This window comes from Morone saxatilis, unplaced genomic scaffold (genome assembly GCF_004916995.1).
Source record: "Morone saxatilis isolate NCDOM2014 unplaced genomic scaffold, NCSU_SB_2.0 Contig12, whole genome shotgun sequence".
NCBI classification, from domain to species: Eukaryota; Metazoa; Chordata; class Actinopteri; family Moronidae; genus Morone; species Morone saxatilis.
Window position 1 is genome coordinate 24,704,080 of NW_023339674.1, and position 15,192 is coordinate 24,719,271.

The window sequence follows — 15,192 nt, forward strand, 5'->3', positions numbered from 1 at the left end:
GAGCTACATCGAACTCCTTTTAACATTATTTACAGAGACCCAACAGTTCCCACCATGAGCAAGCACTTTGTGATGGCAGCAAGGAAAAACTGCCTTTTAACAGGCAGAAACCTCGAGCAGACCCCGGCTCTAGGTGGGTGGCCTTCTGCATCGACTAGTTCACTGCTGCTCATCATATTATTTTAGCATGTTAGCATGCTAACATTAGCTAATTAGCTATTAGCTACTACTAACTACTGAGGCAGATTTGAATTAATTTTGCAGGTATTTTATCATAAAACAAAAATATAGAGGACAGAATATTTTATATTTTTTCATCCAGATGTTTCGAGTCTTTGGAAATACCTTCAGAATAACCATGTGGGTTTTTACAAGATCACTGGGTTTGGTTTTTGTTTGGGAATATCTGAGATGATGCTTTGCTACTGAGCCTAACCCTGACTGCACACTCTCTTTGTCTCTCAATACAGTTGCTATAAATCTCATAGTTCAACACATCCAGGATATTCTCAATGGTGGTCTGACCAAACGGCTGAGCGGGTGGTTTAATGGTTATGGAACAACAAAGAAGCAGCCAAACATGGAGTCCAGCAGTCGGCCTCACTGAGCGCAGCGCTCCCCAAAGAGAGGACGGAGGGTTCACCTCTACACGCCGAATGTGCTCTACAGTGTGGCTAACGAGGCAAGAGTAATTGCCAGGAAATCAAAAGGCCTCCTTTTGATCTGTTCCTGCTTGGACTGAGGGGATTAATAAAAGGGGAGAGCATTTGTTTGTGGAGCTGGTTTAGAGCAGTTGTATATTCAGTTAGGTTTTTCTCTTTAGCTTGTGTACTGTATGAGATTGAAAGGGGAGAAATGCGAAGAGGCTCACTTGTAATTTCATTTCAAACTGCTGCTTGCCTTTACCACAGCACTGAAACGGACAAAGTAACTAAAAAAGCAGTTATGGTGTCTGACAAGATTTCCGAACAGCCTTTAACCATACAATAAATGCAGTGTAGCAACACGCTGTTTAATGGCAGGGCCTTACTGTATCCCACCACAGTTACAGGTGCACCGTCTGACCTGACTAATAACCTTTATCAATGCAACTTCACGTCTTTTTTCAAGCTCTCTGTAAAGCGTATTTTCACTTATACAAATCGATTTTGAAATAATGTACCAATGGATTGAGGTTTGTGATGTGTGTGCCATGTGCCCCCAGGCTGCACTTGCTTCGTCTCGTGTGAATCTAACAAACTGAATTAGTCAAATTCAAAAACCGATTCCCACCTCAAATTATCTGATGTATGACATCATCACCAAAGATCATTTCCTGTACTGTCTCTGTGGGCTAATTGTGTAAAAGAAATGTGAAAACTTAAATGTGATGCTGACATTACTGTAACTCATTTAGATGTCGGTAACATTAAGAGCAAATAATTATGTTATGGAATTACCACAAAGTATTATTTTCCTTTTGAGTCCCATAAACTTGAATCCACAGATGCACATGTATGCAAGTTTCATTTCAAAGAAGCAAACCTACACACTGGGAGTTGTATTAATAAATGCATTGAGCTGTTAAATGTCATGCAGACACCCAATGTAAATGTGTTCTGTAAATGTTGAAGAGTTTTCTTCCTGTATACATTTTTCTTACGATAAAGTTCTCAGGTACTCTTTGTTTGCTTGAGTTGACACTTGCATTTGATTTAAATATATATTTGCGTTTCTGGTTTAGTTGAGATCTAATCATTGTTCTGTACATATTATTAGAGAACAGAAAAATGCCACTTGCTGCTTGGTGCCATATTGCAGATACCCAGAAAAGGTTGAGCATTTGACTTGCTTTTCAGTTACAAACACTGTGGAGTAATGTAGAGGCAATCAGGGCTGTGGCTGCCTTTGAGGTCATATCCTCTGTATTTGTTTCTGGGGATTTGGAGATTTTAATAAAGTTTACATTCAGCAATTCAAAACTTTAAGATGTTGGCTGTTTTATAGGCTAATAGGCCTTTTGCATAGAAGACATTTTGGCATGTTTTAAGGTTGTGGCATTGTGCATGCTGGCTCACTGATATGGCTGACTGGAACTAGAGCTTTGGTTGGGCCCTAAAAAATCCAACCCAACCAGACCTGGAAAAATTCTGTGCGAGCCTGAACCGGAATCGTGGAAGCAGTTTAATAAAAGCTGCTCCGTGCCTCTGTGATAGTTAGAGCAAAGCAAATATGCAATAGTGCTTATGAAAGTGTTAAAGCCTATAATTTAGCCTATTGAGGCTACTATAGAGTAAGTTTATTACAAATTATTAAAATGAATAAATTACAAATTTACTCATTAATTAGAGTTGTTAATAAAATATTATTATTATTATTTTATCTCAATTAGTCCGTGGCCGACCTATGGCAGCAGTTTTGGCCCGAACCTGGTGGGCCGTGTCGGGTCCATTTGGGTTCGGGCAGAAAATCAAAGCTCTAACTGGGACACTTGAACAGAGCAGATTCCTACTTAACACTGTATTCAGCAGAATGGGAAGAACAGTGTATAGCTTCTTTCATTTATCAGAATCCATTGTATAGTGTTAATATTGGAGTTTATTTCGATGTAACCGTCAGTGGTGCTGTGTTTTCAGCCATTCTGTCAACAGTTTGTTGAGGGTTTCTGTTCTCTGCTGCTCATAATCACGTTTTAAATATGACAAACGCGGCATATGACAAGTCAAAATGTCCTATCCAGTATTGAAATTTGACTACTTTTTGGTCAGTAAAATAATAGGTTTCATTGTTTCCCCTCCAGATCTTTTATTCCTGGCAGTGTGCTCAAACATTTGGACCTTTGTGTTGAGAATGAAAAGAATTTACAGAAAAAAATAGAAAAATAATTAAATATAGAAATCTAAATATTAGGAATAGTTTAGAGTTGTAGGGGATCTCCAGCAAGTATTTTCACTCATTTTTTGTAAGTTGGAACAATATATAATAAATTTATAGGGACCATCGGTTGCTTATTGATGAATACTTTATCTTCAAACCTAAAAATAAAAAAAATACTCCAAGGGGATTTCTTAAGACAGAATCATCGGTCTTTAGTCTACTGTGCATCTGTTATAAAAGACCCACTTTGACATTATGGGAACTTGGGTTCATGACCTCAGTCCTGGCTATAGACCCTACAACACCTGTAATATCATAACTCTACAGTTGTGTCCTAAACCAGTACTACAGTACATGCTTAATGTAAGCAGGTACCCCTTCATATGCAATTAAAATAAAAAATGTATTTCACTTGGTACAAAATAATGGCAAAGGTCAAAGGTTGATAAGAAGAAAGTTGTTTAGCTGAGAACAACAAAGATGATGTAAAATGATGATATAAAATATAAACAAAAACTATTTCTCTTTGTTTTTTTGTTAAGTATGAAGTTAGTGATGGAGACTGCACTTTCTTGTAGTTTTTTAACATTGCAGGGACCTCCTATGAGATAACAGTACCAGCAGTGGCCACAGGCCAATTTGAGTTTATGACCTCTGCCCTTGATTTTTTAAATATGCTGCTGGTGCAAACTATTCTGCCACAACGCAATGCACAAAGGAAATGATGGAGCTGCGCTAAAACTTTTTCTGTCCCTCTCTATAGTTTATTTAGTAGGTCAATTCTTATATAAAGTACTGTCTCATTCCATGTGTGACATTTGTGTTTTTTATACTGACTGCTTAAACCGGACACTGTATACAGTTACTATGTTGTATGGAATTGGACACACCATATATGTTAGGACAGTTCACTACTTTAAAAAAGGCCAAGCAATTTGAAGTAGAGACACTTTACTTGAATCATATGAGACTCTGTGACAAGATAAACATACAGCGTTTTCTGTACATAAACAACATATACTGAAAATGCTACTCAGTACTTAATAAGAACTGGATGTGCCCTGTAAGTCCGTATCCTGTAAAGTCAGAGCACCATGGCTGCCGGCCCTCTGAAGAGCCTCTCCTGACCCGGAGCAGGCCCAGTCTCTGTCCCAGCTTGGCATCACTCCTGGCTAAGGGAAAAAGGCACTTCTTTGTTTGTAATCAGGCTCTGTGAGTACTACCTCCTTCCTCACTCCCTGGCTGTGGAGTTCTGGCCAAAGAGGCCACGGTACAGTTCGCTGCGTGCCTCGTCGCCCATCGAGCTGTGGTCAATAGGAGCCATAAAATTGACCAGCTTACTGTGGATGTGGAACCTGACCTTACGGCCCTTGCTGGCTTTGGTGTCCACCTTCTTCTTGATCTTGCTGCGCAACTTCTGGATGGCCAGCCACTGCCTGCCCATAGCCACCTGGTCATTGGGGTCCGCTGCGCTCGTCTTGCGCTCGATCAGCTCCCTCAGTAGCTGGTGGTAGAAATCGTCATCGTCAAATATATCCTCGTCCAGGTCCTTCAGATGCCTGTTGGCTTTCAGCTGCTGCTCCGCCTCCTCTCCCTCCGTGAAGGTGGTCTCAGAGGCGAGAGCAGAGGCTTCTTTTTTCCCCAGGATCCTGTATTCTGAGCGTCGGGTCTGGGTGCGCCGCACCAGCCTCTCATTGTCCGTCAGCACCTGCTCCACCTGTGTCAGTATGTTTCTGTCGAACGCCCCGAAGCCCTTGCTGCTTTTGCCCATAGTCAGTCTGGTTTTGTCGTGCCACTTCTGCAGAGTGGCGTTTCGGTACGGCTGGAAAGCAGCAAACCGTTTGGCCATGAAGTCCGGGTACTCTGCCGTCTCCAGTTTTCGTTTAGGCGCTCCACGCTCCTGCACTGACCCCTCTTCATCCTCATCACTGTTTATCTCCTCGTCTTCGCCCTGAGGTCCGGTCTTCCCCAGAGCGATGGCCCTCGTGTCGGCGCTCTGGCACAGCAGCTGGTCGTGCAGCTCCAGCAGGGATCGCTGGAGGGCTTTCAGGGCTTTGTGGGTATTCTTCAGCTCCCCCGCGAGCTCGGCTCCACCCCTCCTCTTGAACTCGGGGAGGGTCTGCGGCTGCGGGAGCTGGTTGGCCGTCACCAGAGCCTTCTGGATTTTGATTCGGCCCTCGAGCAGTTGGTCCCACAGGCCCAGCTGGTTCTTCACGGCCTTCCCCTTCTCCACCTCCTCGTCCACTTTCTGTTTAGAAAATGTGCGCTTACAGGTTTCCCTCATTCTTCATTTCATCCTCTTCCATGTCGTCGTCATCATCATCGTCGTTCCTCCTCCTCCTCCTCAGAGCCGTCATCTTCATCGCTGTCTTCGGTCTCCTCGCCGCTGCCATCATCATCTTCACTCACTCCCAGGTCGTCCATGCCCTCTGTCAGTTTGTGGAAGTCCACCCCCTGAGGAAGGGTCATGTCAGCAGTCTTCCTCTTAGACGCCAGGTGTGCATCACTGCCAACCAACTCCTCCTCCTCCTCCTCCTCCTCCTCCTCCTCATCATCATCATCATCATCATCACCATCCTCCATGGAATCCTCTTCTTCATTGCTGCCCTCCCCCTCCTCTCCATCATCATCATCATCATCATCATCGTCGTCGTCGTCCTCCTCTTCCTCGGATCCCTCAATGTCCATCAGCAGCTGTTTCCGAGAGACGGTCTTCCCCACGTACCGTGTGTCAGTCTCTGAGAGCAGGGATGTGCTGTGCTTCCGCAGAGCGCTGGGGCCGACCCCATCTTCATCAGCGTCCTCGTTGAATCCTTCGATCACTTTGGCTTTGGTGGCCTCGTCTTCGTCATCCTCCGGATCGGCAAACTTAGGCAGAGGATTCAACAGATCCTCGAGCTCTTGAGAGAATGAGCCCGCCATGGGATAACGTTTCACACAACCACACGTGCGCTCCCAGCTCGGGGACGGTTCCTCGGTGCGGAGAGTGATGACGTAGGTAAAATGCGACGACGCTTAAAGCTTTGGGATAGTCAATCCCTGGGTGAGGTCTTTCAGACAGAACCCTTTCATAGGCTGCGTCTAAAGCTTGCAGACATGGGCAAAGTCTAACCCCCAAATGAACAATTAGCTGCTTAATTAAAGAAACAATGACACGTGAAGACCAAAAATAATAGCCTGGACAAACCAGAAAGGTCTATACGTTCAAAACTGAAAACACTATGAAGTTAAATGCAAAACAGTCCCTTTTTGTACATCTTGTGAATGTGATGCTTTCCCAAGAGACACAGTCATTATGATCAAACTGTCCATATGAGTGTTGTTTATTATACAAAAATAATACAGTGCTTTAAAAGTGGCACTGACGTATCAACTTCCTGACAGACAAACTTCAGGGAACGGATGTCACAAACCAAGTGACCTTTCACGCATGCGTACATGAGTGGCGAGGCTCCAGGCTGCTCTTGCTAAGTTTTGTTCCGCAGACTTCACCAGAAAGAGTACTTTCTGGAGAGCAAAGATGTCGACAAGCGACTTCTATTTGAGATATTATGTCGGGCACAAGGGAAAGTTTGGACACGAGTTCCTGGAATTTGAATTCAGACCTGACGGTAAGTTGAGTTTGGCGCTAATACAGACGTGTTAGCTTTCCTGCGTCTGTGCTAACGTCGCTAGCCACCCGGCACTAGCTAGGCCGCAGCGGACTCAAGATACTCGAGTTGCTAGCGCCAAATTCTCTGTGTGGTTTCCACTGTCTCTTAAACTATATTAGTTAATGTTTATGCTGAGTTAATGTCGCAAATTGTGGCTATTATGAATGAAGGGCTGTATTGAGTAATATCGTATAGGCGTTTAGGCGCCATGTGGCCTGTAGGGATGGTAACAAACTCGTATGCGTTTTGTTAAAAGTGACCCATTGTTTCTCATCGGTGCTACTGAATATTGTCTTGCAGGTAAACTGAGGTACGCGAACAACAGCAACTACAAGAACGACGTCATGATCAGGAAAGAGGTAACCGATCGTTAATGTCACGTTATTGACGTTATCTGTAGTCTTAAACGGAACCTTTGGCTCTCCATGCTGTTGGGTAACCTCGGTTCAGCTTTAAGTGTGTTCTCACTATAATTGCATCTCTCAGACTCAATCCCAAATGATTAATAATGGGACCATGGCAATGCTTCGACTGTTGGGGCTTACCTGAACTACTGTCTGTAAACTAGGACTGTGTATTGGCAAGAACCTGGCGACCCGGATCTCAATGCAGGGCTTACGATTCAGTATGTTGTGATATATTGCGACACTGTAAACAAGGTGATATATTGCACTTTTCAAAAAAAAAAAAAAATCAAAGGACTGCTGTCATGGTATAAAAGAACAATCCACCATTATGCATAAAAGCTGAGCTTAACTTTTTAATGCAGCCAGGACAGTGGGATCTTCCTTTGTGTTCAGCACAGTACCTGTAACATCATTACACCATCATTACACCATCATTACACCACCATAGCTCTGTTTACAACACTGCTATCTAACAGTGGGGGGTTTAAGCAGCAAAATATACACAGCGATATTTCCTTACACCCCTAATGTACAGTGAGGGTGGGGGTTGTAGTCAGTCTTTACAGGGCTAGATAGTGGTGGTCAGACAAGTAGAGGGATTCCTTCTTGATTAGAGCACAGTACATAACACCACATCCATATTCTGATCAGGGATGCATGCTAATTATCAGGGCAGATACATTATCGGCCAATAATGGGTCATTAATATTCTAATGAATTATCAGGATAATTAAATCATGTGCGATTGATGGGCTTTATGTTTGTCCGTTTGTGATTCAGAAGTCTTGTTTGTTAACAGTGATGTCAGTTAGATTTGGTTAGATCAGAGCTATGGAATATTAACTCATCCATCTTTGCTCACTACATCTCAGCCTTTCCTACCCTCGGGTTTGTAAACGACAGGCTGTGAACGTATCTTTACAATACAAAAGTGTGTCATTTTCTGTGATCGTATCGGGATCAGCCATGAGAAGCAGGTAGTTATTGTTTCGGCTGGAAGAAATCCCTATAGTGCTGCCCCACTTAATATCAAAATTAGGGATGCACGATATGGACTGATATTAACATTGCAGTATGATTCCCGATTATTGGCAATGATTGTTTTTGTGTCATCATTTTTATTTTCATTGATAAATACTACTTAGGATGATCAGACATTTATTGGGGTCTGTAGCAAACAAACATGTTTTCTTCCACCTGGAAAACAAGATTTGTAGGTCAGTGCACCTCGGCAGCTCTACAGTACTTATAATGTGGTTTGTCACATCAAAAAATGCAGCTTCTGCAATTTGTATATTTCACTTGGCCCTATTACAAATAATGTTTCAGTTAACTGTGCTGCCCTAATATTAAGATGAGCAACATCTGAGATCTACATATCCTCACATAGTATCTGTTATAAATATGTCACAGCTCTAAACATTTCCAAAGTTTAACCTGGTCCGTCTGTCTTGTGTGCACCCACCCAGGCATACGTACACAAAAGCGTGATGGAGGAGCTGAAAAGGATCATTGATGACAGTGAGATCACCAAGGAAGATGATGCACTGTGGCCGCCCCCTGACAGAGTTGGCAGACAGGTTTGTGGCTCCAGTTCTGATTGCTTTGGTCAACATTTGTCTGACACGTCACAGATTTTGCCATCATCACTGGCACTGTGGTAAATCAACTCTGCATCGATGACTGTTAACATTTTTGAATCCTTAAAAGTATCTTACTTATTTCTGTCCTCATTTTCACAGGAACTGGAGATCGTCATTGGAGATGAGCACATTTCATTCACAACTTCCAAAATTGGCTCCTTGATTGACGTCAACCAGTCAAAGTGAGTACTTTTTCAAGGAGTTGGGAAGGTAGACACTGTATATTTGTCACTGACGAAAGGACTTAACTTTGAAAATTGCACTGTTTCAGGGACCCTGAAGGTCTTCGTGTGTTCTACTACCTGGTGCAGGATCTGAAATGTCTCGTCTTCAGTCTGATCGGCCTACACTTCAAGATCAAGCCTATCTAAATGTGGATTTTGCTCATTTTAATTGATTTAGCTAATGTTTCTGTTGTTGTACTACCGCATTTGTACATTTGCTTTTTGGTGGAACTGTTTTTTATTTTAAATAAAGGGTGAGAAACTTTTGTCCCTACTCGTATAAAGTTCTTTCTTGGTGTCAACACTAAGTTGATTTATATTAATTTAATTTATAGTCTGTTCTATATTATATTCCAGTGTATAGAAATGGAAAGAGGTTCCTGCTACACACAGGAAAAAATGGAAAAAAATGCAATTAAATTAAGTTTTATTTCAAAAGGCTTTTGAACACATCAATACAGCTGTAAATGATAAACTGATCATTATTAGTGAAGTTATAACAGTGACAATCAGCAAATGCTCAGTAAAAATCACATTTTGGTAAGGCACAGAATCTCTGGAGTCTCACAGGACTCCATACTGTCTGTATCGTTAATCTATACTGCATAAATAATATGACCAGCACTCCCAATCTTAGCTGTCCCTGTATTATGTAATTCTAAAACCACTGCTTACACTTCTACAGCAAACTGTACAATGGACAGGGCTGTAAAACAGACTCTTGCAAAGTCAGTGGACTGAATCAGATAAAGTGGAAAACTAAACATTTTTCTATATCTGATGTGGTTTTCATTATACAACAAGTGTTATGACTTTAGTCTGCAGTCAAACAGACAATATCCAAACCCATATTCCTAACCATTTAACCATTCCTAAAAATAATTATATCTAATCACTGTGATTCTCCATGTTTCTTTGTAGGAGTATAAAATTAAATTATTCATCTCACAATCTTCATGGTTTGCCCAGAACAGCTGGGAGCTGAGAATGATGACCACACCTTCACTGTTATGCAGTTAGTTTTTTCCTCTTTGGTAATCACAGACACTTGTTTCTTAGCTGAGTGACTTTCCTTCCAGGACAGTAAAAATGTCCTCTAAAGACTTGTGCACACACTGCAGGAATTCGTGGACGTTGCGAGCCGGGTAGCTGGACACGTTGCAGCCGATCCAGTCGTCGTGGACGCCGTAGCCGACACCGAACCCATCGGCCACCACTGGGGCGAAGCCACCCAGGCTCACGGCTGGACTGGTGAGGGTGCTGGTGGAGAGGATGTTGTGGTTGATGGCAGTGTAAGCTGGGTCCGTGTACAGGCTGTGCAGAGCCTGGCCATTTGAATTGGCCAGGTATCGCAGGGCAAACAGGTGACGGTCAAAACCTTGGCCTGGAGAGAGAAATGAAAGTTGTTAGTACAGAAGACCAATGGGTATTATGTGTGTGTTTGAGCCCAGTTATGTCTGAAATCACACTGACAGTATTTTGAATATATCACTAATTGGAATCCTATCAAAGACACACCCATAGCTGCTTCCTTGGTGAGCTGCCCGTGATATTTAGAGCATTCACTGAGCATGGCCTTCAGTTGCTCCACACTGTGTTGGCCAGGCTGGCAGACAAAGGCATGTGAACATCGTTTTGTGTGTATGGTGGCAGGGCGGATGGTCTCCGTGCGGCCATGCTTGAACGCCGCAGTGCTGCAGGACTCGTACGTGGCCACCGTCTGTCCATACTGCCTCAGGAAGCCCATCTGAAAAGCCAGCTGGGCTATCGCATCTGGACTCAACCTACTCTTCTTCAACTGTTCTTTCCCACCTTTCTTGAACTCCATGGCATCAATGGTGAGTTTCGACACGGCTGAATCAAAGTTCTCCTTGGCCTTTTTGATGCCAGTCTCCAGCTCGCCATCCAGGTTGAACTGCAGCCTGCGCACAGCAGAGGCTGAATCCACAGCAGCGGCAGCGGAGCCCGGGTGTACCAGCGGCTGCTCCGTTGTGTCTTTGAAGATCTCATTCTGGAAGCGAAGCACAGCCACGCCGTCACCCCAGGAGTGCTCAAAATTGATGGTCGCCTGTTCATCTTTGGCCAGAATGACGCTGAAGGACTTGTCGTACCACCGGTTGCAGCCGTCGCCGTGCAGCATGTTGTGGGAGATGTGAATGTGGTCCTTCATGCTTTCATCGTCCAGGCAGAGGCAGAAAAGGGCGCTGTCAACAACCCGTAAATCCTCTGCGTTTCCAGCAGCTATCAGCTTGTCCCTCAGCCCGGCCCACACGTCTCTGTTCTCACTGGTCAGGACCCCGAGAGGAAAGGCAGGCGCAGGTGTCGGATCGGACAAAATGTACTTCAGGTGGGACTGGATCTCTGCAGGCTTCACCAAATTCCCGTCCCTGTCTACAATGTCAAACACATACATGTTGCCTTTCCTCATAACTAGCAAGTGTCGCTCTTTGTCATCAGTGAAGAGCTCGTCTCGCCCACGCTTGGGAATCCGAGTTGAGTTGAAGAGGCGAAAGTACTGAGACATGTCCAGGGGGTACGCATTCACCATGTAAGCCCCATACCAGGACAGGGAGGACGGGACCCAGCGGATCAACTTCTTGAAGCCGTCTGTGTCGCTCTTTGCCGGGTTGAGGTGGAAGACCTCTGGCTCCAGTATTCCAGCTCGCAGTGTTTTCATGAAGCGCACTGCTGAACACACCACATTGGTCGCCCGCACCAGCTGGTCATTGTACTCCGTGTTTGGGTCAGGATTGAAGGACATGAAGGGGTTGAAGTTCAGCACCACGGAGTCGCGTGCAGACAGATACATGTCAAACCATGGTCCTGAAAAAAAAAGAGGTTATTCAGCCGGATTCAGCAGTGATTGTGTGCATCTGAGAGGCTCAATGTCAGGTTGGTAATGGTCAGAAGGGCACATTCACCTGAGATGTAGCTTGTGTGCTTATTGTTTTTGTCCTGAGCCACCAGTTCCTCATGCAGCTGTTTCCCCACACCATTCTGGAAATCCTGTGCGAGTTTCTCTGTTGTTCTAAGGACACAATGAGGATTTTAGCAGGTAACATTTGAATAGTTAGTGTTGATAATTAACTATCACAGTTGGTTTTAAAGCGTTTAAGAAAATTACATGAAAATATACACAGCAGGCCTGTATCTCAGCATTTGGTTCACTTCTGTGAAGAAGAAGAAATGTAAATTGTCTAATAGAACAAAGGCCAAGCATCAGGGACAAGTAAACACTGAACTTAGCCTACTAAGTCTATATGAAAAAAACATAATACAGACAGAATTGTATAAAAAAAAAGTTCCGTAAAGAGGAAATAATCGGATCAAAATTCATCATTGTACAGTTTTTAATATGATATGAAATATCCATATAATATATCACACAGGGGTTGTCAGTTTACTCAATGATAGAAGAGGGGAAAAGGTTGGGAATCCCTGAACTAGCTAATAATGAAATGAAAAGATTGATTTCCTTGTCAAACCTTACCTGAACTGCTCATCGTCCAACAGAGGCTTCTGGGCAGCTAAATACCTCCTGATAGTATCCTCCAGTTTAGGTACTGGTAGCCTGAACCATTCAAAAGCAATAATCAAACAGACGATTTAGCCTCTCAGCAGTACAGGAAATGTTAGACACCAGACACAGTAATGTCACCGCCCCCTAGTGGTCATCGGTCTCAAATCAATTGTGCACTTTCACCTACATTCATCTAAGAGCTTAATAGGTCACCTTCTTTAACTTAGAACACCTTGCTACACCCGCCTGGTATTTGCAGGGTACGTTAGATTCATATTAAGCTTGAAGTTATATTCAATTAAAACATTATGTTAATGTAAAGTGAGAAACTGTGCATGACCAATTTCACCTTCATCTCCTTACCTGGGTAAACTCTTCTGGTAATGCATGGACGGTACAACACTCCGGTGCAGGTACTCAGCAGAGGCTTTTCTGCTGCTGTAGTTTCTCTTCTCGACGCCCAGAGCAGCAGTTCTTAAATGAATAAGGTTTCCAGCTTTCCTCAGAGAGGAGACGCATTGTGCTGAAAGCTGAATGGCCATGGTGCGAGCAAAACCTACTGGGCTTTCCTCGGGGTGAAACTCGCCGGTTCAAGCTGATGGAAGAAAAGCAAAACCCTAAAGACACATCCGTTTTCACAGCTGTCACTCTCGGTACATACGACGGCTGGCTAACGTTAGCAACAACTAGCATGAGCTGACAATTGGCTTTAAACAGGTGACGGGTTTGTTTCCGAATCAGTTTGACACTTGTGGTTCGTTTAGCCAGCGAAAATATGTGCCTGTCATGTAAACTGCACTCCCGACCTGTTGCAAAAAACAGTTAAAGGATATGTTACAGCAAAAACAAACAATAAACAACTGAAGTGACAACAGGAAGTTTAACCGGCATAACCTGTCACGTGACTTAAACGACTTCTTCCGTAGTGAGCCGAGCAGTGAGTCCGCAGCAGATAATAATATATGTATTATATAATATGTCTTTACATCATTACATTACAGTATTATCTATTTTTATACATCCTCATTTCACAGACACGTACAAGTACATTATATTATCATTATATCATTATATAGAATTATTTACAAGATGAAGAAAAGTAAACGTAAATAAACAAATAAATACATTACAATACAATAAAATAGAGCCCAATCCATGAATCAGCCAGGCTGATATATTGGCCAACATTACCTTATGACTGATATATTAATATTATAAGAAGTAGTGTGGAGTATGAAAATGCCAAATATATGTTTGAGGTCATTTAGAAGCAGTGTCACAATTACATAGATGGTCCACCAGAAAGCACTTATATGTAATTCAGTATATATCATATTATTCATTACATATCTTATAATTTAAGAGATCCTTATCAAATATAGGGGTTTATATTATGTGTTCATATTAAAACATTCAATACATGCATTTTTTTATTACATACTTATTATCAGCTGACAAACTGTTATTTGATTTTTGAACATCTCCAATATTCACGATAATAATAAAGAACACAATTTTAAGCATTTCAAACTTAAGAGTCTAACATTAGTGTAAGCATTACCATCATTATATAGCACGTGAAAACTCTCAGACATTCAGTATAACATTAAAAAAAGCACATTTACATCCTCAAACCTTAAATTTGAGCACATTTGTTGGTGCACTGTGCAAAAAAAAAGTCAACTCTAGGTCCGTTTTCTGTGAACCATCCATTCCAACATGTTATGTGGTTTCCTGGCCAGCAGAGTGCAATGTTTTCCTGATTGAATGCTGCTTAGGCCTTGAGTTTATCATTGTGCTCTGAGCTAAAACCCCAAGCAGAAAAACAAGACCAGGCAGAATCTTATAACAGCCTGGCATTGGAGGCCTATCATTTGTAATAGATGACAGAGTGATCAAGCCAGCTCAGTCAGTTGGGTGCTTGTCATGGAGCCCTCCCCCACACACCAACCTCTGGCACTCACCCACCAGCCTCCCTGCTCTACAAAAGCATTGAGGGTGATAGTTCACTGCTTCCATTAGACTGATGAGATTTTCTGATGTTTGCCTCCACTCATGCTGTGTTTATAAGATGCAGTGTCATCTGCTGACCAACCCTCTTTGCATAGCCCACAGTATATATCCAACAGCATTCTGCTGCTTTAAATGGTATTCTGTGTGGCTGTCTGATTGTATTATATCCAGCAGTTACTCCCAACAATGCACCTGTCACTGTGTAACGTTAAACTAGTACTGAGTGGCTGAATGCACATGTTGACATGTGTGCATATGTCTTTCTCTAACACTCTCCATCACTTTTGAATGAAAGGTACAGCAGCCGAAACTTTGGCAAGACATTCAGTCTGTGTGTGTTTCAAGTAGCTGATGATTCTCCTCCACTCCCTGGTAAAACAGGCAATTATTCGGCATCATTCATAATGATTCTACAGAACATAATAGGAACATTATGGTAATAATTTATGTGATAAGACAGGGTTGCGTCAAACCTGCTTTTGCAAATGATGGCTAAAAACCTTATGTTACAGCACTCTCTAAAAGGCAGAAAAAACAGTACCTTTCAATTTTTTAGAACAGGGCCTAGCTATACCATATAGCAGTGGGTAAAATAGCATATATACTAGAGTGAATAGGAAGCATTTTATGCTTAATTTCCACAAAAAGAATTCACCTGTTTGGCTGTGAAATGAGAAAAGATATTAAATCAGCAACTCTCCTGCCTCTTTAAGGACAATAACAGTGTGTTTGCAGGTTCAAGCTCCTTCAGTACAATTGTTGAATGTATGCTTTTTAGATGAATTTATTCTACAGATCCAGACTAATGGTTTCATTTCATTTCTGCACAGTATGGAAATCAGACTCTTAAAACTTACTTCAAGTACAGTGTGTAAC

The 15,192-nt window shown here is 42.6% G+C and overlaps 4 protein-coding genes across 4 annotated transcripts in view; 2 read left to right on the forward strand and 2 right to left on the reverse strand.

Moving 5' to 3' along the window:
* Positions 1-1,666, forward strand: part of uck2a (uridine-cytidine kinase 2a) — a 6,586-nt gene extending 4,920 nt beyond the window's left edge. Inside the window, exon 7 of the mRNA XM_035652629.1 lies at positions 471-1,666. Within this exon, the coding sequence (XP_035508522.1) occupies positions 471-607 (137 nt within the window). The 3' untranslated portion in view covers positions 608-1,666. The remainder of the gene's footprint in view (positions 1-470) is intronic.
* Positions 1,667-3,617: 1,951 nt separating this feature from the next.
* Positions 3,618-5,857, reverse strand: LOC118322332 (protein AATF-like). The gene is given in 3 exon segments (XM_035653987.1): positions 3,618-5,134; positions 5,136-5,186; positions 5,188-5,857. Coding segments are annotated over 3 exon segments (1,689 nt in total). The 5' UTR covers positions 5,779-5,857; the 3' UTR covers positions 3,618-4,087.
* Positions 5,858-6,268: 411 nt separating this feature from the next.
* On the forward strand, positions 6,269-9,057 carry magoh (mago homolog, exon junction complex subunit). Its single transcript, XM_035653206.1, has 5 exons — positions 6,269-6,467; positions 6,810-6,868; positions 8,386-8,496; positions 8,659-8,741; positions 8,831-9,057. The coding sequence occupies exons 1-5, from the start codon at positions 6,377-6,379 to the stop codon at positions 8,928-8,930; spliced, it is 444 nt and encodes a 147-aa protein (XP_035509099.1). The 5' UTR covers positions 6,269-6,376; the 3' UTR covers positions 8,931-9,057.
* A 136-nt stretch (positions 9,058-9,193) lies between these two features.
* On the reverse strand, positions 9,194-13,210 carry cpt2 (carnitine palmitoyltransferase 2). Its single transcript, XM_035653205.1, has 5 exons — positions 12,667-13,210; positions 12,274-12,354; positions 11,705-11,811; positions 10,302-11,606; positions 9,194-10,167 (listed from the first exon to the last, which is right to left on the reverse strand). Exons 1-5 carry the CDS (start codon positions 12,843-12,845, stop codon positions 9,839-9,841), a joined length of 2,001 nt encoding a protein of 666 aa, XP_035509098.1. The 5' UTR covers positions 12,846-13,210; the 3' UTR covers positions 9,194-9,838.
* Between the last annotated feature and the right edge of the window lie 1,982 nt (positions 13,211-15,192).